Consider the following 25,542-nt stretch of genomic DNA (forward strand, 5'->3'; position numbering starts at 1 on the left):
CTTTTACTCGCGTGAAACCCTGAATACTCTGCGGGGAAAACTAGGCCTGCAATTGCGAGTATTGTGATTCTTAAGCTTATCCATTAATTGCACAAATAAACTGCTTCAGATAGCAAACAGGCTGCAACTGGACAGGATACACACCAGAAATATATAACATGACCCATAGCAGGTGTTTCAGTGTCATTTTTCAGGAAAATACACTTGAAATCCATTCAATTCCTCTTCTTGAAGTTACAAGCAATTTTGAACTAAACCTATAATCAGTATCAATCCTACCCAAAATCAATTTCAACTACAGAAACAATAAGTAAAAATAGTGCCAATCATTTTGTACTGGCCTTTACTCCCAACAAAGGAAATAACCCAAAATAATGGCCCAGAAAGCGGCACAGAGCAGAGCCTCTGTTCTACACACACTGTGATGTCTCATTCTGAAGATTGAATCAAAACGCCAATATCCTAAGACCATTTTTTTACTTAACAGGAGGAATTTCACACAAAACCGTCCATTGTTTTCAGGATCTGCTCATATAATAACTTCTCCCTTTCTTGTCATGAATAGCACAGTGCTCTGTTAGGGAAGATTATAATCTTCTTATTGATCATTGCTCAATAGTGAAAAACAAAAAGGACAATTTAAAAGCATGCAAGCTCCTTTTGTGAGATCCTACAGCTACATAAAATATAACATGCTAACAGCATAAATATAAATGTAGGCCAAACTCTGCTCTAGGTCAAGGAAATACTATATCAACATAATATGCTGTCATGGAAGACAAGGGAATGCACAGGCAGGCATCATTGATTGTGTAGCCCGGGGTTAAGCAATCACATGCTTGCAGGACATAATACGACTTGTAGTTCTCAAGGTACCAAGCCTCTGTGCCATTCTTGCCAACTCTACGGTAACATTTGAGAGATTCACAAATTTCTGGGAAGTGCCACAGATTCGCTGTAAAATAGGGATGCACGTCTCTGTCATTTCACATCATCATGAAATCACCCCCAGCCCCTTCAAACTCAGGATTGGAGAACTGCAGAATCTTGCAGGAGTACGGGTAAACTTCCAAAAATCTAGGAGCTTCCCAGAAATACTTCCAGATTCAACATGTTTATATTTCAATATAAAAAAAGGTTACATTTCCTTTACATTTCATCTGTCAACAGACTAACAATTATTCAGTAATAGGGCCTTACGTTTTTTTTCGGTTTAGAAAAGTATTTTTAATCTTTTCTAATCCAAACATAATACTTAACATAATTTAACAGGATTAACTACATCCATCGACCTATATTTCACTTTACTTACAAGGTATTAATGCTTATGTGGCTGATAGCTTTAGGCTACATACACTCTGGCAGTTGCAATGCAATTTTCTAATCCATTGAAGGGAACAGAAATAAAAAAATTCAAAAAACACTTCAGTGCAACACATTAAAGCTATGTAAAGGCAAATTTGTACCCCCATTTGGTACAAACAATTGTACAAGTAGTGTGGCACGGAGGCCACGGTGCTGCAAGTCATAGGCAATACTCACCACCTGATTAACTGGGTGTAGACTGGTTGTCTGGTCCAGTCCAGGTTTTGCAATGTGCTGAGGTTTGCAACCAATCAATCAGCATCACCTGTGAGCTGGGCTTAAAGCTTTGCTGCAAACATGATGGGGAATTCAGACCTGACCGATAGGCTGCGTTTTCGCACAGTGGGCAATCAGGTCTCAACTGCGTATGCGCTCCAATGCGCAGGCGTCGTCGCATGGATACAAAGTGGATCGCCGCTCAGCGATGGGTTTGTGCGAATAATCCATTTGCACGGGTGAACGCAAAGAGATTGACAGGAAGAGGACATTTGCGGGTGGCAACTGACCGTTTTCAGGGAGTGGTTGGAAAAACACAGGCGTGTCCAAGCATTTGCAGGGAGGGTTCCTGACATCAATTCCGGTCCCGGACAGGCTGAAGTGATCGCAGCGGCTGAGTAAGTCCTGGGCTGTGCAGAGACTGCACAAGATCTATTTGTACAGCTCTGCTACACATGCGTTCACATACTTGCACAGCTAAAATACACTCCCACTGTAGGTGGCAACTATCTGATCACAGCAGTTCAAAAATCGCCTGCTAGTGATCAGGTCTAAATTAGTCCCATAGTACAGTGCTCGGAACGCAGGACAAGTTGGCCAGACATTAGGCCGGGATAGTGATTAGCGTTAGGGTGCCAGTGCCTGGAAGGTCCACAGATCTTATTCATATCATCCATGAGCCAGAGTGACAAACCAGTTACTGTGACTGTTTCATATTGTATGGTATTTGTGACCTGCGGTAATAACCAGACTTGATACTTGCTGTGTAGTGGCTGCTAAGCTGCAGTGAATAAACAATCCACTGTTTCACCATACCACTAGATGTGATTCCTCCCAAGTTGTCACAGTAGTTATATACTGTTTTTGCAAATGTGTGTAACTAAGGCATCTACATTTGCGTACATTCTAGATAACTTCTCTTTTTCTAACCAGGAGTGCTGAGAGGGGGAGCGCAACAATTACCTGGACCCGAGCTTGCTGGAGCGTGCAAGAGGGAGGCACAGATCAGTTGCTGAGTGGGACATTCTTCCTCTTTACAGAGCTGTTGAGAGGGACAAATGCTCTTATTTGCAGTGCGTGCCACCAGAGAGATGCTGGATGACCAGCGGGCACTCCTAATCTACCTGAAACAGCTCTCCTAGCTGGGGCTGAACAATGACTAGAGATACATCTATGACAACAACCCCCAGAAAAAGAACATGAACATGACCAAGTGTATCCCGGTGCCCAGCCCAACATGTGTCCGAGATAGTTGGCAGACAAGGTAATAGTCATAGCAATGGCGAGAATGTTTGGATGTGCCCAGACTATGGGAAAGCGGAGCACTTGCACCCTCTCTGCCTGTGTGACAAGGGTGAAACTGATGCTGACATGTCCTTGGTGCTGTGGTGGCTCTCAGGGGTACATGTGCTGCATGAGGTGATCGCTGCCCTGGTGCCCTGCAGGCCCAACCTCTACTGCATGGAATGTGCCAACCGCATCTGCAAGAAGAAAGAGCTTCAGTGCCTGGTGTGCCACACACACTCAGGCCATCCGCATCTTCTCCTAACTAATCAGACACATTCTGCCACCATGTAATATGGAGATATATCACCCCCTCTCTCCTACCTAAACAAGACAGTAAAATTCACTATGGTACAGAAATGAGTTTATAAAATATGATCTAAGTCACGAAAGTTTAAACTAAAGTAATGTGTGTAATATACAATATTACATAAATTAAAATTAAGACAATTGCCCTCATGCTTTACTAATATAATAAATAGAAAACATTAAAATAATTAACCATTTTATTGATTTTTATTTTAGCTAAGTGATTTGACCAGCCTCTATGCATCTTGTGAGAGGTTTATCACATCTAAATAGAGAAATTGCTCAAATGGAAGCTTATTGGCTGTTATAAGCAGCTTCTCCACTTTATCTCTCCTCAAGATTTGATTACTCTTCCCCATGACAGGAGCCATCAGAGGAGAGGAAGAAGAGTGTAGATGTATGCTGTGTTGCTTTAGTTGATGGCGAAAGTTGTATCACTGCCATCCAAATATTATTCAGGAAGTGCCTCTGCAGCCATTGTTCAGTGTGACAGCAACCAGTAAAGACATACTTCTGCAGTTCTCCAGAGTTCTGTGGTGAATTGCACACAGATCACGCTACAGAGAGAATGGAGTAGAGGAGGAGGGGGCAAGGTACACAGGTGTACACCAATCAGTATAGTCTGTGTAAGTGGCAGTGCACTACATCTCTGCTATAAGCAGCGCACAGCCGTGCCTTCAAAGATGCTGGCAGCTGGCACACAGTTCAGGAAAAACATTTGCACCCCCATTGCTGGGAAGCCTGGTATAGGTGGTGCTGACAGGAGCAGTAATCCAGGAACCTGACTCCGCAGGGTTGCCATTTACTGTTTATAATTTTCAACTAAGAGAATGGTCACTCCCCATGCACCCCTACTGGCTATGTCACTGATTCTAACATTTGCTGTCACTTATTTTTTTACTTAAACATGTTTACATATACTTTACTTACATGTAGTGAAGTAAAAATGAACACCAGTCAGTATGTAACCTACAAATATTGACATTAAAGACCTGATTTATTCAAATGATAAATATAATTTTTGCTATAGCATGCAAATAACGACTACATGAAATAAAAATCTGGAATGTCTAATATGGATGATAGGGCGCAATCCCCTAGATGAGGGGTGTGATACAATTTATCAGCTGGCAGGACGCTGGCGCTCACATGACCAACATGTGAATGCCGACAGGGGATGGGGTAATTATTTTACCCAACTCCTGTCCCCTACCTTAACCTACCTGGAGTGGTGGCTCAGGCTAAGATTTGGGCGGTGGCAGCTAGGACTAAGACAACAGGGGTGACGGCTTGGGCCAAGACTCAGGGGGTTGTTGCTATGTCTAACACCTCTCTTCTAGTGACTAACCATAACCCCTCCCCACCCCAGGCCTCATCCCTAGCAGTCACCCTGATGCTTACATTCAGGTTGTCGACAGGCACCTGAATCAAGTGCACTCTGATTTGCTGGCAAACTTTACTCTTCTGTTCACAAAGACACACATAGCAAACAATGAAGTGTAACCATTGTCTTCTTCCTCACCTGACAGCAATGAAAAGTAGAAAGTAGATATGCCAGCATTTCAGTACATATGGATTGAAAACAGCATTTGGGGTCAGAATTCATGTGACCCTTGTCCTATCTACTGTACCTGGAAGAATTTTGAGTGCTGCAAACTGTCGTTATACCATCACAGGTAACTGGTGGTGAAAACTATACAGAGGGGTCAGAATTATCTGAGAACATGGGGGGGGGGGGGAGTGATTATTTCAAAAAGCATGGAGATCGTTGTATGACATTAGAAATTATTTGTTGCATTGCAGTATTATATATGTGTGTGTGTGAGGTGTATAATGTTGTTCACTAACATATCATGTTGACCCTGTAGCACAGCAGATGCCTATATGTTTTGTAAATATATCAGTACATCTGTATGTGTGTATGGCCTACACCCCGACTACCCCATATACAGGCCATGGTAATCACAGACAATGACATCACAACAGGGTGGGCAAATTTAAATGCTCACCCACTTGTGATGTATAGCCAATCGAGCTGCTGATCCAGTGGCGTATCTATAATGAGTGCAGAGTGTGCGGTGCAGAGGGGGCCCACACCGCACACACTGCACCCATTTCTTCTATACTTATCTTCCTGGTGTCCGTGCGTGGGCCCCCTCCTCTCCCGGGACGGGAGAGGAGGGGGCCCACACACGGAGACTGTGCACGGGTCTCCTCCTCTCTAGATACGCCCCTGTGCTGCTCGGTAAGTATATATGCTTACCAGAATCATCCACTCTGTTGGAGGCTCCATAGGTCTTCAGACAAGTCGGTAAAGTGTGTATTCAGTTTAGAAATACGTGACAGAGGTGAGGAAAGGCAAAATGAGTTACAGTGGAGGGGCACAGTTTTGTCTCACTCCAGCAATATGTGGCAGCTATGCAACAGTGCACATGCTTCTATCTTTCTCACAATGCATACTTGCCAACTTTTGTAAAAGTATTTCAGGGAGACTGTGAATGTAACGCCTATCAGCGCGGATGTGTACTGCTACACCTGACATGGGTGTCATAAAAATAACTTACATCCAAGCGTATATGAGCTCCAAAGTTAGTAAGATCTACTTGTTAAAGAAAATACAATGATATTTTGCAGGATTTGTTTGTGTATTGTGTTTTACAAGAAGTCCCATATACTGCAAGTGGCCACGAGAAATCTTATTTAAAATGCATGTAGTCATAGGGATCTGTGACCCAAATGTATGAAGCCTTAAAAAGTGATAAAGTGGAGCACTTAAAGAGTTACAGTATAACGTATCAGCCAATCAGCTTCCTAACTGCCATGGTACAGGATGAGTTTGAAAAAAATGACAGTTAGGAGCTGGACATTTATCTCTCTTTGGGGTCGATCCTATTAGCTGCGATGATATCTCAGGTGCTTATCATGGCAGCAGCGGACGCACTTTACGGCAGCCCGAATTTGCGCAAAGCAGGAAATGGCACCAATGATCCCATTTGAATGTATGTATCTCTGATTTCTTTTTTCCCCCCAAGAACAGCTATATAATGGGAGAAAGGTGCAATCAGGGAGATTGCTGGACAGTTCAGGGAGTCAGGGAGATTGCTACTACTGTATTTCAGGGAGTCTCCTGCAGAATGCCGGATGGTAGGCAACTATGTCACAATGTTGACAGGTATGAGAAAACTGGAGAGATGATCCTGTAGTAAAGTCCATAAATTTTACATTTTATTGTAGCCTCCCCCCAAAAGTCCCCCCCCCCCCAAAAAAAAAAAAAACCCACAGAAAGCCTCTCTTTACAAAGGCTTATACTGTGTAAATATATATTTTAAACATTAGATAAATCATATACTGTGCAAAGTTATCTTTAAATTAGGTTAGTGTGCCTTTTTGAATGTGTGCATACTGTAGCTTCTACTAATTGCATGAACAGAACACACTCATCACAAATGCGGTTAAAGCTCCTTGCATCTAACACTGTGTGTTTACTGTGTTATAGAGAGATGCTGTCTTTATGCTATAACAGAGTGATAAAACCTCCTACCCGATGTGTGTCAATCTGGCTTTGCACTTTGGGAACATCCCCACCAATGGGCTCCTGCTGCTTTAGTTCCTCGTTCTTCAACTGCAGCCATACAAGCAGTTCCTGTAGAGAGATATGTAATCGCTTCCAGTGCTCTGTGCTGGCTTCTAAATGAGACCTACAAGACATTATGCATCACATTATTGTCAGGGGGAGAAGAATCACGGCAGATGTACAGCTCATTTCATACTGATACCAATCTCTTTTAGATGAGGAATAATAATTAATATATGAGCTGCTCTTTGATGAGAATTTATTGCGAGAATGAGGCAAGCTCCTAAGCAGTCTTACCATGATGAGCGATATTTTGCAGCAATTAGTAGAAATAGTTCAATTAGTAAAAACATAATGTAAACAACAAAACATGAACACATTGGATACCACTGATAAACTAATGATTTGAAATGGTTTTATGGAGGTAGTAAATAAAATGTATACAATGTTTGATGTTACTGTTGCAACAAGTAACACACACCTAGGGGCCTATTTACTAACAAGAAATGATAATCATGATTTTTATCGTCAGTTATCACCTAATCACCAGAGACTATAAACAAAATGTTGACAAGACAATATTCCACAGCCTCAGCCCAGAAACCAGTAAAGGTTAAACTACCACCTTGCTGCGCCAACTGTAGTGGATCTGTGCATGTATGGCTGGGGCTATGTATAAGTAAAAGCTAATAAAAAGAACAATATGTATAAAACCTACTGTCATTAATTATATACTGTAGTCAGTTGAATGAAAATGCTTTATTCACAGAATAACGCTTTTTTTTTAAAGTATTTTCTCCTACTATTGTCATCTCATCCAAAGTATTGCAGTGGTACAGATGTATCCTCACTTGCTGGTTGTCCACATGCCATGTGACATGAGACACCTGGAACAATTGAGACACTCTGAGAGGCAGTGGCACAGAGAGGTGTGAGGTGGGTTCTAAGTACCCAGGCCCAGGCTTACTATGTCTGACTGCAGCACCTCTTCCCAGCCCAGAACACTCTGCTGTGTGCTGGGCTGCGGTGGATCCAGCAATTTCCTCTGCCTGTAGAGAGGGGAGTTAGCGATTGCACTGATCGCGTCCCCTCCCCTCCATCTGTCCTAGCTGAGGAATGCGCGGCGTCTCTATGTACAGGTCAGTGACGCTCTGCAGTGTACATAGGTAATAGCTTTTTCTCTATTTTAGAAAATGGGGTGTGGCCACACCTCTGACTAGGTCACAGCCCCTGCATTGCGAAGTCTCAGGCAGGCTGTCTACAATGACCAATAGATCGGTGCGGTATTACCAACTTTCTTTGAGGCTGTCTACAGCCCTGCTGAGAGGTCTAGTGTACTGTATTTTTTAAAAGATTTTGCATCTAAGGGGGTGATTCAGACCTGATCGCTTCTGTGCGTTTTCACACAGCGGACGAACAGGTCCTAACTGCGCATGCGTATGCACCGCAATGCGCACGCGCATCAGACAGCAGCAAAGGGCATCACTGGACAGCGACGGGATAGTGCGAAAAATCCGATCGCATGAAGGTTTGCAAGGTGATTGACAAGAGGAGGTCATTTGTGGGTGGTAACTGACCGTTTACTGGGAGTTTCCAAAAAAATGCAGGTGTGCCCAAGCATTTTCAGGGAGGGTGTCTGACTTCAGCTCCGGCCCCGATCAGCCTGTTGTGTTTGCACTGTAGGAGTAAGTCCTAGGCTGCGCAGAGATTGCACAAAGTTAATTTTAGTGGCTCGGCGTACACATAAGATCGCACACTTGCATGGCAAATTTACACTCCCCCTGGGGTCGGCGACTATCCGAACGCAGGACAGCAAAGTTTGCAGCCCAGCGATCAGGTCTGATTAAATTCAAGCCTTCATTCCACCTGGTTTTAATCAGCCACAAAACCTGTGTAAATCACAGGTCTCCAGGATTAAAGGGATGAGGTGGCAACCCTATATGTGGCTGATGTACAGAACCACCCTGTTATAATTTCACTAATAATGCATGTAAGTGCTTGGTGGAAATGGACAGGAAGCAATGTTTGGGGACAGTATGGGGGCTCCAACGTGTGAGGGAGACTGGGCAACCACCCCATCCACGTCCCCTAGAATCCGTCCCTGTTTGTCATCTCTGATGCAACAGTAAGAAAGGACACATCTATACATGCAATGCCATGATGCTTGTTAAATAGATGGAACCTGGAGAATCTAATGAGTGTTGACCACTTGGAATATCACTTGCAAATATGTGTGATTTCGTAAAATTTATATAGTAGAGGCCGCATATCTAGCGCTAATTCAGTACAGAGATGGGGGGATGCCCTTCTCTACTCTCACACCTCTCACTGGCTGCCCAAAAGCACATTCTCAGATCGGCCCAACCTAACCAGCAGCCCCCATTAGACCCCACCACACGCTCATACAACCTCATACCCTGCAAAACATCAAATCCAACAGTGACAGGAAAAAGGAAGAAAGACATGAAAGGAGGGGGCACAGCGAAAGGAAAAGAAGAAGAAAACAGCAAACCCAGCCACAACAGCTAGCAGCATGGATGGTGTAATGACATTACTCTCTCACAGCACTGAGGTCATGGGTTCGATTCCCACTTTGGCCCTTACTTTATGGAGTGTATATATTCTCCCCATGCTTGTGTAAATTTCCTCTGGGTAATCCAGTTTCCTCCCACAATCCAAAAATTTACTGGCAGGTTAATTGGCTACCAACAAAAAATGAACCATAGTGTGTGTGTTCACAGGCAAACTAGATGGGCCAAGTGATTCTTAACTGCCATCAAATTATGTTTCTATGGACCGTAATACTGGTGATAGATAGTTGCCTCTTTTTTTAAATGTGTCTTCTTTACTTACAGTATTATGAGATCAAATGCAATATGTGGCCCTTTTGAAGCTTACAGGACCACAGATGTAACCCCTGTAATATATCATAATGCCTATCGGTACTCAGTTTACACTAGAGATGAGCGGGTTCGTTTCTCAGAGAACTGAACTAAACTGGACTTCACGCTCCGAGCCCGGATCCTAGTCAGGCTCAGGTTTTCCCTGGAAATCAGAATGAGGAAAAACGTCATCATCCTGCTGTCGGATTCTCGCTGGATTTGGATTCCATATAAGGAGCCACGCGTCGCTGATATTTTCACTCCGGCATTGGAGATTGTATAGAGAGGATGTGTCTCCATTCTCTCAGTGTCCTCAGTGTCCGTGTCTTGTGCTGAATCTATCCAGTCACAGTGCTTGTGTCCTCTGCTGCCATATGTCCAGTGCTGCTGTATAGGGTGCTGTGTTGAGCTGCATCAATTCAGGGTGGTGTAATTTGTGCTGCATCAGTCCAGTCACAGTGGTGGTGTCCTCTGCTGCCATATGCCCAGTTCTGCTGTATAATTAGCTGTGTTGTCCTGCATCAGACCAGTGGCAGTGTCCTGTACAGCAGTCAGTCCAGTGATCATTCACAGTGGTGGTGTTCTCTGCTGCCATATGACCAGTGCTGCTGTATAATTAGCTGTGTTGTCCTGCATCAGACCAGTGGTAGTGTCCTGTGCATCAGCCAGTCCAGTAACCATGCACAGTGGTGGTGTCCTCTGCTACCATATGCCCAGTGCTGTTATATAAATCCAGTCCTTTGCAGTGGTGCTGACATAAAGTCCAGTGGTGCTGTCCTGTGCTATATATTATTTACTCCAAATAAAGGGGTTATTTATATTTAATCCAAATAATTTTTACGCTCTCCTGTGCCGCATATTGTATTATATAACTCCAGAAAAATAATAGAGAACAAAAGTTTGGAGGATAAAATAGGCAAAGATCTAGAACCACTTACTCCTAGTGCTGAAGCTGCTGCCACTAGTCATGACATAGAAGATGAAATGCCATCAAAGTCGTCTGCCAAGGCCGATGCCCAATGTAATAGTAGAGGGCATGTAAAATCCAAAAAGCCAAAGTTCAGTAAAAGACCCCAAAAAAGAAATGTAAATGGTCTGAGGAGAAACGTAAACTTGCCAATATGCCATTTTCGACACGGAGTGCCAAGGAACAGCTAAGGCCCTGGCCTATGTTCATGACTAGTTGTCAGCTTCACATGATGATGGAAGCCCTCAACCTCCATTTTGCCATTTAATTCCAGTAATTTGGACGTAAAATTCCAGTGATTTTGCCATTTAATTCCAGTGATTTGGATGTATAATAACAGTGATTTTGACGTATAAGTCCAGTGATTTTGCAGTATAATTCCAGTGATTTTTACATTTAATTCCAGTGATTTGGACGTATAATTCCAGTGATTTGGACATACAATTCTAGTGATTTTGCAGTATAATTCCAGTGATTTTGCAGAATAATTCCAATGATTTTGCCATTTAATTCCAGTGACTTGGACGTATAATTCCAGTGACTTGGATGTATAATTCCAGTGGGAATTGTTTGTGTCAATTGGCCTAGTCATACAGCTACCTCATTGCACCTCTTCGACATCTTTGCATGAGGTGCTGTTTGGGGCCTAGTTTTTGAAAAGTGCCATCCTGTCTGACTCTGCCATATGAGTCCAGGGGTACTGCTGTATTAGTCCTGGGGTACTGCCGTGTAAATCCACCAATTGCAGAATTTTTGAAAAATGACAGGGGCGTGCAAGAGATGCTGTCAGTGGACTGAACAATTGTGGCCCACTTTCAACATTCAGCCACTGCGTGACACTACTAAATGGGCCAGGTGGTTGTGTCGCTTAGCTTAGTCATACAGCTGTGCACCTCTTTTTCTTCTTTGCATCATGTGATGTTTGGGGCCTTAGTCATACAGCTACCGCACTGCACCTCTTCTACATCTTTGCATGAGGTGCTGTTTGGGGCCTATTTTTTTGGATATCTGCCCTCCTGTCTGCCACTGCAGTGCCACACCTAGATGGGCCAATTGTGTCGCTTAGCTTAGTCATACAGCTACCTCATTGCACCTCTTCTACATCTTTGCATGAGGTGCTGTTTGGGTCTTTTTTTAATATCTGCCCTCTTGTCTGCCACTGCAGTGCTACTCCAAGATGGGCCAATTGTGTCGCTTGGCTTAGTCATACAGCTACCTCATTGCACCTCTTCTACATCTTTGCATGAGGTGCTGTTTGGGGCCTAGTTTTTGAAAAGTGCCATCCTGTCTGACACTGCAGTGCCACTCCTAGATGGGCCAGGTGTTTGTGCAGCACACTTGTGTCGCTTGGCTTAGTCATACAGCAGCCTCGGTGCACCTCTTTTTCTTCTTTGCATCATGTGCTGTTTGGGGCCTTTTTTTTTATATCTACCCTCCTGTCTGACACTGCAGTGCCACTCCTTGATGGGCCAGATATTTGTGCCGCACACTTGTGTCATTTAGCTTAGTCATACAGCCACCTCAATGCAACCTTTTGGCCTAAAAACAATATTGTGAGGTGTGAGGTTTTCAGAATAGACTGGAAATGAGTGAAATGAATGTTATTGAGGTTAATAATACTGTAGGATCAAAATTACCCCCAAATCCTGTGATTTTAGCTGTTTTTATGTTTTGTTTTTCAAAAATCATCCAGATCCAAAACCAAAACCAAAACACGAAAGTGTGGTTTTGGCAAAACCAAGCCAAAAACAAAAGTGGAATTAGAACCAAAACCAAAACACGAAAAGTGCCAGCCGCACATCTCTAGTTTACACGTTACACACATCACATACACTGTAGCTCCCCCGCCCCCCCCACACCCATTCATAGAAAACTCAGCACTACTGTTTTAAAATGACATGTCAAAAATGGTATTTGTACACTTATTAGAGTGTGAACATCGGTCATGGCTGTCAATGACAGTTAGTGGATTTAAAGACGCTATATTAGGCAATTTAAAGTGATTGCCATGTGCTGCTGCTTCTTTATGTTTATACTGTAGATTACTTTTAGGCTAATAAAACAAATATTCCTGGGTGATCAGGGATGTCACTATCACTTCTACCATACAAACATCAGACATCATGAAAAAATATTATTTTAGAGAATAATTAGCATGCACACACTGACACATTACTGATCATTATAAGCAACAGTTTAATCTCTAAATATAATTTGTCTAAAAAGAAATGCATAATTTTTCATACCTCGTATGGTTACTACAGCTGACATAATTAAATGGTTTTCTGGCAAAGACACATATTTCCCCAATGATTCTTGCTCAATCGAACATGCTAGATTAATGTTTACTCTTTTAAATAGCTCTGGTTTTGATTAATTAAAAACTATATTTGACAATTATGTTGAAACAGATAATATATTTCTATTGGATTTTGGTTGCCTGGCAACAGTATTAAAGTAGCCTATGGCTCTATACTATGAACATGAAACAGTTACATTATTCAGAGGTGAGGTTTATGAGAAGGTGCCATCATACTGTATCTACATTTGTACAGAATAAGATACAATGCAATGTTTTTTCATATTGCATTACATCGTTCCCCAATCCGCACTACATGCCACTGTTATACTTATTTAAGGATGAAGGAGACATTAAGTAGCACGACAGATGATTGATTAGTGACAAGCAAGATGATGGAATAATGACATCTTCTCATGGATCATTTAATTATTTTTTAACTCTATTATCACTATATATATATATATATATATATAATTTATATAACAGTATATTATATAGTAATTACAGTACTGTTCTTGCAGATGAGGCTTTACATCTTACTCTTATAATTCTCTATGCTAGGAGAGGTGGAACGAGATGGAAAGGGGTGGGCAAGGTATGACATCTACAGAGTACAAGAAGGATGTGTTCACACAGTAACGCAGCTGGATGGCCCTGGACATATACACATACAGTATGTACCTGTTTGGAGGAATATCTTAGTGAGGATGCTTGACCGCTGTTGCAAAATACAAATGGATGAGGCTGAACAGCAGCCACTTCGATTTATGATTGCATCTGGATGGCTCCCACAAATAGTATATAAATCATTAATCTGGCTGCTATATTATATGAAGTAATGCCATTAATTTGCATAATTAAATTGATATTTGCATTCGAACAGTAGAATGCAAGACTATTTGAATTTCATGTTTCATAGGGGAAGACAATAGGTTTGTGTATAAACTGAACTTAATTAGTTAATTTATTTAGTATTGGTGGCTGCCTTTAATAGTATTTTACATGGTAAATGTGTCTATTGCATGTGTTAATAACAATGTTTAGACATGATCTTGTGTATCTGTCTTATGTATATGACATTTTATCACAGTATTATATTTTGTAAAAAATTGTTAATGTGAATTTAGCATTTACTATTAAAATTGTCAAGCCACATTTAAGAACATATACCACTGCTTTTTCCATGTGCAAACTTGGCATATTCTCTATTGTTTCAGAGTTGGAAGCAAATACACTTAAGGACTCAAGTCGAAGTGGACATCCAGCAAAATGTGTCTACTGTGTTTTTTACCTGCAAAATGAGTTTTTTTGTACTGCACACGCACAGTAGAATGGAGTTCTAAGTCATGCTAATCAGAGTGTCTTCACTCTGGGGGTCATTCTGACCTGATCGCTCGCTACCGTTCATCGCAGTGCAGTGATCAGGTCAGAAGTGCGCATGCACCGGTGCCGCAGTGCGCCGGCGCTTGGCTGACAGCCGACGGCTGTCATTGCCCACTGATCGCCTCTGCCTGATTGACAGGCAGAGGCGGTTGCTGGGCAGGAGGGGGTGGCATGGAGGTGTTTGGCTGCCATTTTGTGGGTGTGGTCCAGCCAACGCAGGCGTGCCCAGACCGTGCGGGGGCTGGGCCGCAGCGGCTGCTTGACGTCACACGCAGCCGCTGTGACCCGGGCAGTGATGAGTAGCTCCCGGGCAGCACGCAAAAGCTGTGCTGGCCGGGAGCTACTCCTGAAGTGCAAAAGCATCGCCGCTGTGTGATGCTTTTGCACTTCTGCGGGGGAAGGAGGCAGGCCTGACATGCGGGGCGGACTAGCCATGTGATGGGCGTCCCCCCCGCATGTCAGTGCACCTGATCGTAGCCCTGCACAATTTTGCAGGGCTACAATCAGGTCTGAATTATGCCCTCTGATTGGTCAGAGTTAGAGAAAAGCCACTCTGATTGGCTAGAAGCAGCTAAACCTTGTGTAGGGCCTAATCAATCAGATTGAATTTTCACATTCTCTGATCATTGAGACAGTGTTAATTTTGTAGATGAAAATTTTGACTAAAAGTATTCGACTACAGTTTTTTTCAGGACTTAAATTAGATTAAAATTAGACTAAAATAAAAACTGAGATTCACTGACTAAATCTTAACTAAAACAAAGCAAAAAAAAGCAACTAAGACTAAAACTAAATGAAACTAAAATTAACACTGGAAATAGGGTTTCAAATATTTGAAGAACAAATACATGTTCTAGATATATGCAGAAATAAACATGACCTGCTATGAAGGAAATATGATTGTTTACTGCACTGGTTTGTTCTAAGAAATTTAGAGGGTCATTCAGAACCTGCCACAACAGTGGCCCGCAGGGCAGTTTGCTGGTGGCGACAAATTGCGCATGCGCAGCAGGGCACACAGCACCTGTGCGGCCATACACATTGTGTTCGCATCCCTGATGGATGCGACTGAAATGTGATTGACAGGCAAGGCCATTGCGGGGGCGGAGTTTTGGCGCAGTGCCGTTAAAATGGGGGCGGTCCGGGACTGTTTTTGGGGCGGCTGTGTGACATCACACACAGCCGCTCCGAAAAAAAAAAGAAAAATGCCCACTCACCACCTGGAAGCACAGCCAGGCTATGTTGCCAGATGTCAACCTTAGATCCGATGCCTTCGCAATTAGATTGCAATGCATCAGGAGGCATCAACACAGGTGACAGACAGAGACCCCAATAGCAGGGACAGCTTGTCCGCAAGGCATCCAGAAGGGAACAGAAGCTAGAGAGGGCTGGCAACTTTTGCCCTGGTGGCAAATAAAAGAATGGTAGAAGTCTTATACCAAAAGGGAAATACTTCAAGTACCATTGAGACACAGAAGGAATAGTGTGAATACAGTTGGGCTAACACGGAGAGGACTATTGGAGGGATAAGAAAGAGGACTGATTATCATTATATGTGACCTTGGACAGGATACTATTATACGGTTATTACTGTATATCAATATACATAGGAAACTATCATCTGGTTATTATACCAATATACAGTATACAGAATACCATATTACTCTGTCTATACCCTTTTTGCATTTGCGCTGGTCTACTGTCGAGTGTTATACAGTATATGTATAGGGTGACTCAGGTCTACACCCAAGTCCTGGCTGCATTTGTGTAACTGGAGTGCATAACTTTGTCTACTTACATAAATCGTAAGCTAAACCGAAACAAAAGAAAAAGACTACAATTCTAAATAAGCGACTTAGACAAAAACTAAATTTAAAATCCTTGTCAAATTTAACATTGTAATGAGAGCAAAGTCACTCTGTTTAATAAGAATGACAGGCTTAGGCCCCTTGAAGGACCACTGTAGCGCTGTGTTTGTGTTTTTTTATTGCCAAGGCGACAACGCTGGATGCCTACATAAAACAAAGAGAACATCCCGAGAGATCTAAGTGGGACATAGGGGTTTACTTACAGTACTAAGCATTGGTGACAGATAAAGTGGAGAGATATAGTACTAAGCAACCTGCATCTAACAGTCATTTTTCAAACACAACCTGTAACATGGCAGTTAAGAGTTGTTTGGCTGATACTTAATCTCTCTCCAAGGCTTAGTAAATAGACCCCATAAATTGGTAAAACAGTTAATTTCTATTTAAATAAAAAAAATATTCTCACAGTAACTGTGCTTTTAGCAGTTTTTTTTTTACGGGTGGACTATAAATCCTGTCCGGCTATTCATGCTAGGTCATGTTGGCACTTATTATACCCTGGCAGCCATGAGTGTGCTAGGGCTTGTAGTTGTGCAATCCCCAGCATACTATGGCTTGCTAGGACATATAAATCGCAGCACTAAAAAATAAAATAAATAAAAAATTACAAAATAATTGTAGCCCCAAACCCACTGTCCAGGATATTCTGGGAAGGGGGTTGTGCATTTTTTGTGGCCCCAATCCCCATTGTGAATAGAGCTACATACTGATCTGCCTAAGTTTGTCACTATAGAGTGGGGACCCACCTCACACTGTGGGATTCCCTGTGACAGGTGCTGCCAACACTGAACACCAAAGACTAGTGCTGGTAGTGCCATTTTCAGGAGCATTCAGTGCTTCTCAACCCCTTAATTTTTACTTCATTTTAATACTAGCAGCACTAATGCTGGTTATACTTTTAGAAGAGTGGAGGACACTCCTATTAGCAGCACTAATGCTGGTTATACTTTTAGAAGAGTGGAGGACACTCCTATTTGTTTTATAAAGAATACTGCTGCACCGATCAGAGGGATACATGCTGCTGTGAATAATTCCAACTACAAAATGCATACTGGAAAAAACAGTTTTGCTACATAAACAGACCCAGTCACATATTTATGCCCAGATCTGTATAAGCAGAACGCAATGGATGCATTTTAGTTTGCAATTAGACACATGTCAGCATAGACCCTTTAATTGTCTAAGTATTACACTTAGCTGAGAACAGATTAAGCAGACTGATACATTGTCCATTTATCACATTCTAGTGTCACCAGTTAAATCATATGAAAGAAGGATGGTCATTCCTATTTTTCTCTGTGCCCACATGAATCTTTATTTGATAAGCAGCATAACAGATGTCAAGAAGTCATCTATGGCTGAAAATACTGTACCACTGTGAACTGGTTTTTACTATTTCCTTACTCCCGAGGTTGAACAGACCTCAAAAGTATAATAAAACGGGCCGACTCTGCCAAAAGTTGGTTTTTAAATGGATAAAGCAAACCCAGCATGTTGGCATGAGAGCTGCTAATGACATTAGACAAGCCCATTTTCACAGTACTCAGTCACAGTGCAATCTTGTTTTCTATTCTGCTTATCTCAACTAACTCTATTCTTAAAACTCAAAACCATGCTTTAACAAAACATTTCTAAAAATGAAATGTGCCAAACAATTCACTGCATAAAATAACAAGGATACAAAAACAGCAAAAAGGAGCAATATAATGGTGTCTGCAAAGAATGGAAATTCTAAATAAAAACACTGATCTAAATATATTTATCTATAAACACATACATTTAGAAACATACTGAAGTTTAATAGTATCACAGGTTAAGTCTCCAATATCCAAAATACAGAATATTTTGGAATTTTTTGAACGCGATAGTGAAATTTTTGCTTTCTGATGGATCAATGTATACACAGTTTGTTAAATGAACAAATTAATAAAAATATTGTATTAAATTATCTTTAGGTGTATATGAAATATACCTGAGTTTTGTGTATGTACAATTTCATGCACAAAATTATTAAAAATATTGTTTAAAATGACTGTCAGGCTATGCACATAAGGTTGATATGAAACATAAATTCATTCTGTGCGGTAGACTTGGGTCCCATCCCAAAGAAATCTCATTATGGGATGAAATATGCCAAAATACAAAAAAATCCCATATCCAAAATACTTCTGATCCCAAACATTTTGGATATGGGAGACTCAACCTGTACATTAATCATACACACATGACTGATGTTCATGAACTTCATTTTAAAGAGTATTCCCCCCTCCTTACCTTTTTCTTTTTTTGGTGAGTGCTGAGTATCTATAATGTTTTGGTATATTTAAACCTCTTGCACAACAAAACAATAGAGTGCAGTGGATTAATGCCTTTACGTATTACATTTGCTTTTGCAATCACATTTGTCTTCAACCCCTGTTTGGGTTTACTTAATCCCCCGCCAGGTGTGCTTGGTGTTGATCATCTCTATGGGCTCAATCAATTAGCCAAGATGGGGGTAAATTGCTGTTGCAAAGGTATGGAAATGCCTGCAACAGAAACTGAACTTGCCACTCTCGCAGCCCAATCTTAACTGGACTCACTGATTTTTTTACACAGCCCAATGTAGCTGCCATTCCATAAATGCAGCATCTAAACAGCCATTTCATTATCTCCCACTTATACAGATATCCATTTGGCAGGTCTCCTCCCTGGGTCCATCCAGTCCCCCCCCCCCCCTCCCCCTTCTCTTCTCCTCCTGTACTTGTCTTTCTTCATTTGTTCTGTCTGCTGTTTTTCTCTTTGTTTTATATTTAAATATGCAAATGTGAATTGGGATGTTTTTCATTCTCATTTGATATTTGAGATGTCTACTGTTTTTATTCAGTTGCCTATTTGCTCTCTGCTGGTTCCTATGAAAACTGAAATTAAAGAATTTAAAAAAGGTTTATACTGATTATACTGTGTAGAGAGATGCTTGGTAGCAGTTTTATATCTCGTTCTGTCTCTCTGTCTTTGTATCTCCCTCTTTCTCTCTATATCTTTCTCTGTAATGTTGCACTTAAACAGTGTTAATTATTTTTAGAAAGATGGCCAAGAACTGTATTTTAATGGAGCCCCCCTCCCTCCCCAAGTCTCTTTAAAGTCGTATTGAAGGAAATACAATAGCCACCTTAAGTGACAATAAATTTGAATGTGCCCAAACTACACAACTGGTTACAACAAGCTGAGTGCTTGTCTTTCTGTGCCCAGAAAATGAAAGAGCCTCTCACACCAAGAACACTGTCAGGTTGAATCTTTTATAGTATTTCTGTCTATTACCTGATGTTAAGTGATCTTTTCCTGAGCTCATTCCATCTGATATTCATATTATCAAGTCGCCTGTGCAGAAGAACCCCGTCTTCAGATCCTTCCAATGATGTAAGCATTTTCTGTCCATTTTCATCCAAAGAATGAAATACTTCTGTGTGGCCATCAATATCTGCTTGTAATTCCTGTGATGCCCCAAACAGGGGAAAAGGCATAAAACATATATGTTAAAATCACCAGAGTCATTTAGAGTCATTTACGGCAAAATATTACCTATTATTTGATTTGAATTAGGTTTAAAGGTCCATTAAATCTAAAATACATTTTGTAATATTTATAAAAAAGAACACCAATATGTACTAATAACATTGAATGAAAAAGTGTGAAATGTGAATATTACTCTTTTTGTGATTTTCACACAATATGCTATTAATACTATAGATAGATAGATATTGTTTTGTGAATTATTGACACTTTCATATGACCCAAGTTGTGTTCCAAGTTTAGTGAAAATAAATAAAAACAGTAGCTATCAAAAACCAGTAGAAAAAAATAACACTTGCATATTATCTGAATGATAAATGTTAACACAAGACTGTGTACTTATTACACATTAGACAACTGGGCTGCTGTTTGCTTTGTAATGCTTGCTTAGCTTCCAAATTGCTAATCTGATAATAAAGGATGTAATGTATGTTTCTACTTGTAATTATTTACTTGGACTTAATTTTTATATTTACTGAAAATGATGTATGAAATGATAATACATATTAAACTAATGACATTGACATTTTATTTCATTGAAACACTTAACTGTGTGACAAATTAATTAACTCTGTACTGTAAACTATTCTATTAATTTCAAAACTTGTTACATTCTTTATTGAGCAGAGTTTTAGTATAATATGAAACTATATAAGACGTATTTGTTAACTTGGAGCAAAGCACATAGATGTGCTCTAACTTAAAGCAGCCAATCACATTCTACAAACTTTGTAGACTAGTTTAAAAAAATGAAAGCAACCACCTGATTGGCTACAATGATTTACAATATGGTTGTGTAATTAAGTATCCATAAGAACAGATGTCATACTACTACTACTACTACTACTACTACTACTATACTACTACTACTAATAATAATAATAATAATAATAACAACAACAACAACAACAACAACAACAACAGCAGCAACAGTACAACTGGGTAGTTTATTACTTTTACAATAGTATTGTATATAATTAATATCCTGTAATCTTCATACAAAATACTTATTATAAAATAAATCAAAAGGCACAGCCAAAATAGCTTTAGCAAAAATGTCTAAGAACACTGTTAGTGAAGACAGATTGTCTAAATTTTCCACATTTCTGACCTTAACATTATATTTCTTCCTGTGCAACATGCTTTGAAGTCCGTAACGTCAGCTGAAACCAGAGGCACTTGCAAGACAGCTCACTACTAACGGAACACAGTGGAAGTTCCAACCCTAATTCTATTATGTTCTCAAAAAAGTTGTCTAAAGCAGTATTTAATAGTAGAAACAAATAGCTACTTTGTTTTGTGGCACAATATAAGTCAGGTCCAAGTGTGTAGGATGAGAGCAATAATATAGCAAAATAACATGCTAGGGCAAACTGAGCTCTTAACTGTTTTGGCAGTGGGGTTTGGTGAGTGTGTAAGCCATTGGTCTATAATTTACAAATTGAAACTGTGACTAAGGAGTTAATATACAGTATATAACATCACAAGATAAAGAAGAGACACAGTTTTAGTTTTCTCTCTCATTTCAGTACACCAATTGCTGCCAAGGGAAAATTCTTTCACAGGCCGGCTGGCATTCCTTTCTGCCTACACGTTGAATGGGATCTTTGTATTTCAATAGATTTTTATGTTTCTATGCTTCTGTTGTAGCTCTCCTTTTCTATCTGTTTCATGGATTTTATTTGCCAAATAAAGAGAAACACTGTTCGCCCTTACAACACATTTAAAATATGCAATATTTATGCCATATAAGGTAATTACATTATTTAAGTTTGCAATGTATAACAAAATCAAATATATACAGTATAACATTCTCCACCCAACATTAAAGATCAAATTTTTAGGGCTTTGGCGTTTAGATTATCTTTCAGGCCCAATAATTTGCATGTATCCAGTGCAGTTCTTCTTCTTCTTATTATTATTATTATAATTATCATTATTTATATGGCACCATAAAGGATCCGCAGCATGAGTGAGGGGAATGATATGGGCATTGAAGCATAATACTATCCACAGTAGCTTGCAAGTGCAAGTGTAACAGTGGTGGGTGAAAGCAAGACTTTCGGGGACTCCAAACAATTAAACATTCGGAACTCTGTTTTACACTCAGTAAGTAGAATATTCCACTAAAAACTAAATGTTGCATTTTGGGTTAGCTGAATTATCCTTTAGAGGTACTTGGATGTAAAAATGAATTTTACAAGTCAAAATTTACAAGTACTGTACATACAGAAGTACTAAATCACAACTGTTAACTGTGGCTTAGATTAACCTCTTCTCTTCAGATGAAAATTAGTCATACTTTAAAAAATAATAAAAACAATAAATTTATGATCTTCAACCAAGACAACCAAATTCCACTATTCATGTGTTAATAGATTGTAAATTGAAATTGGGCAGGTAACCAGACAATGGGGGTAATTCTGAGTTGATCGCAGCAGCAAGTTTGTTAGCAATTGGGCAAAACCATGTGCACTGCAGGGGGGGGGATGTAACATGTGCAGAGAGAGTTATATTTGGGTAGGTTATTTTGTTTCTGTGCAAGGTAAATACTGGCTGCTTTATTTTTACACTGCAATTTAGATTTCAGTTTGAATACACCCCACCCAAATCTAACTCTCTCTGCACGTGTTATATCTGCCCCTCAAGCAGTGCACGTAGGGGTTAATTCCAAGTTGATCGCAGCAGGAATTTTTTTAGCAGTTGGGCAAAACCATGTGCACTGCAGGGGAGGCAGATATAACATGTGCAGAGAGAGTTAGATTTGGGTGGATTATTTTGTTTCTGTGCAGGGTAAATACTGGCTGCTTTATTTTTACACTGCAATTTAGATTGCAGATTGAACACACCCCACCCCAATCTAACTCTCTCTGCACTTGTTATATCTGCCTCCCCTGCAGTGCACATGGTTTTCCCCAACTGCTAAAAAATTTCCTGCTGCGATCAACTTGGAATTACCCCCATGGTTTTGCCCAACTGCTAACAAATTTGCTGTTGCGATCAACTCAGAATTAGGCCCAATGTCTGTGTACAGCAATCATCAATAAACAAAAACATATTTACCTTTCATTCATTTAGTCAGGGCTTTATTACTGGCAAACCTAACTGCCCTTGCTTTTTATGAGGTTGCCCCATATGTAAATATTCCCTTGCTCTGGGAGGAACCAAAAAAACAGTAAAGAGCAGGGTTATAGGCACTTCCAGGCTAATGTTCTCCCCACCAATCCCATTTAAGAAGGTAGTGCAATATATAATGCCCAAAGGGTATACAACCCCTCTTATGTAAAGGTGTCCAGACACTGTATATGCTCTATAAGCAGGAAGGAGGCTGTATGTGCTAGCTATAGATGCTTGCAGTATTGATAAAGCGAGTAGCGTAAACATATGCGCAATGGAGCTCATCAACGTTGAATAGGTCTGTAATCAGTGGCCAAACGACAGATCTATTCTCTGAAAATAGCAAAGTGGAGGAACCTTTGTCTGAAGAGGCCCCCACATTATTAGAGGCTCCAGGAAGGATCTGTGCTGGGCCCCTAGACATATTTCGTTATGGGGCCCAGTCATGCACAGTACCGCTGCTGTCTGTGACACATAGAAATATGTGACTGACTTATGCAGAACCCAGCATCATAAAGATTCACCTTTCAGTTCTACTTTTGGGTCTCCAAATTGGCCAGTTATAAATGCGATAGCAGGAAAGATATAAAAACACATTCTGTAACTGCTGTGCTATATTTTGCCACTACAATGTGTGTACTTTTCCCAAAGACATACAATAAAGACAATGTAGCCATATTATCATGAAAAAATTAAAATTTCACTATTAAATAATAGCTTCTAAAACTTTGCATTAGATATAAGTGTACCTCTTGAATTTGACTCAGCAACAAATAATGTAAAAAATATAAATTTAAAAATATAACTCAGATCAATGTAATAAATTACAATATCCAAATTAAATGCAATACACATAATACATACACAATATATTATTTACACTAATACAAGACCTTTATATACATTGAATTATAAAATAAAGTAATTTTCCAATCTCTCGTAACAGGATAAACTATACATTTCTTTCCTCTTCAAATTCATTTCTCTGGATTTTCATATGCTTTATATTTCATTATCTTTACTTGTTACCATGGTAACTCATGTCCACTTACAATGTGTGAATGGTACCAGCCATTTTGCATTTAAAGTGTGGAATTTTTTTATGATGGAGAAAAAATTACATTTATCCCTAGGAAACACATCAAGAATCAACTATGAAAGTTATGCTTTAAAAACAGTTGAAAATTGTTCTACACGGACCTGTTCTTGGATAATATATTTAATTTATAGATGTATGGCTATTACAGCCATTTTGATTGGAAATGTCTTTATACCTACAGTGTACTTGGATACAGATATATTAGGTCACTAGCAGTTCCTAAAAATTATAGCATTAAGTTTATGGCAAGGAGTTTAACAGAGCATTGTATGTCCCATTGAGCAAAAGTGAGGTGGTAGGAAAATGTTCTTTAGAGTTTATATAATCTGCATGCATATAGTCTGCTTCTCAGTATATTCCACTCAATATATCTAGAAATCACTAACATCTGGGAGAAATAATCAATCTGTATTCTTATTACTGTACATTTAAAAAAAATAGCATTTGCCAGCGGCTTCACTCACGTTGACGTCTGTTATTGCTCAGCAGAACTAATTTTACAAAGATAGTAGTGACATCTAATATTGTGATGTATATTTTATATTGTACACACTGATCATAAAATTTCTTTGTAAACATTATTTGCAGTTTTTCCTTCAGGGTTTAACACAAAAAGATGCTTGGGGCTACTAACTTGTGAGCAAGCCATAGAAAGCTGCCCGTGGCAGAAGCAGCTGGTTCTGAGATCTATGCCTGCAGCCCTGAGTGTTTTTTGGGGTGTGCAATATATATATATATATATATATATATATATATATATACACATGCATACACTAAAAGTGATAACATTTATATATATATATATATATATATATATATATACATATACATACATACACTAAAAGTGAAAACATTTATGTATGTATGTTTGTTCTTCCTAGGCTACTAGATGGTTTAGTGGATCTGGACAAAACTTGGTTCACATACCCTTCATTATCCAACATAAAATACTGGCAGGGTTTAAAGTAAAAAAAACCCTGCTCCTTTCAGGGCCAGGGCCACATATATGTCATTGTAATTCATTGGTCTGTCTGTTTGTTTGTTTGTTTGTCCAGTTATGCATTTGGATACTCCTGCACTGATTGGGATGAAACCAACACAAGGTGATCCAGTTGGAGCCTAGCCAGGTTTTAGGGGTGTTAGGGTTTCAGTTGGACCTCATGGCAGAATGTGCCAGGCAGACCTTTGACCAGGAAGCCTGTTCTGGGCCTTCTTGATGGATTTGGAAGAAAATGTCACAGAGTGGTAACATTAGATTCAAGAAGACATACTAGGGGATTGGGGTCCCAGTTGGACATCCCATTGGTGTACGCCGAGCAGAACTGTGACCCAGGGAGCCTGTTCCGGGCTTTCCACTAGATGGATTTGGATGAAAACTTTAATGAACTGTTACTGAAATAACCATAATCAAATAACTAAAATAACTGACAAAAATGTTGTGTACCCAAAAGCCTTGGAATAGCAATATTAATATCAGAAGAAAAATAATGCACCCATCTCGCAATGGAAAAGTGATTATAAAACTGAACATAAAGAAAGCTGGGGATCATGGCTGCTGGCAACACCTCAAAAACTGGGCAGCCACCTCATGAGTGTGTTGGAAGGGGTTCAGTATGAATGACCG

General features: G+C 40.1%; 1 protein-coding gene across 12 annotated transcripts in view; it reads right to left on the reverse strand.

Annotated features, from left to right (window-relative positions):
* The window catches only part of DMD (dystrophin), a 3,641,189-nt gene that overhangs the window by 931,934 nt on the left and 2,683,713 nt on the right, over positions 1 to 25,542 (reverse strand). For all 12 annotated transcript variants that reach the window (XR_010221499.1, XM_063953479.1, XM_063953476.1 and 9 more), the window contains 2 exons: positions 19,451 to 19,623; positions 6,716 to 6,872 (listed from right to left, as the gene is read on the reverse strand). Coding sequence is in view for 11 of the 12 variants with exons in the window: in XM_063953479.1 (XP_063809549.1) it covers positions 6,716 to 6,872; positions 19,451 to 19,623 (330 nt within the window). In the remaining variant the exon portion in view is untranslated. The remainder of the gene's footprint in view (positions 1 to 6,715; positions 6,873 to 19,450; positions 19,624 to 25,542) is intronic.

This window comes from Pseudophryne corroboree, chromosome 2 (assembly GCF_028390025.1).
Source record: "Pseudophryne corroboree isolate aPseCor3 chromosome 2, aPseCor3.hap2, whole genome shotgun sequence".
NCBI lineage: Eukaryota > Metazoa > Chordata > Amphibia > Anura > Myobatrachidae > Pseudophryne > Pseudophryne corroboree.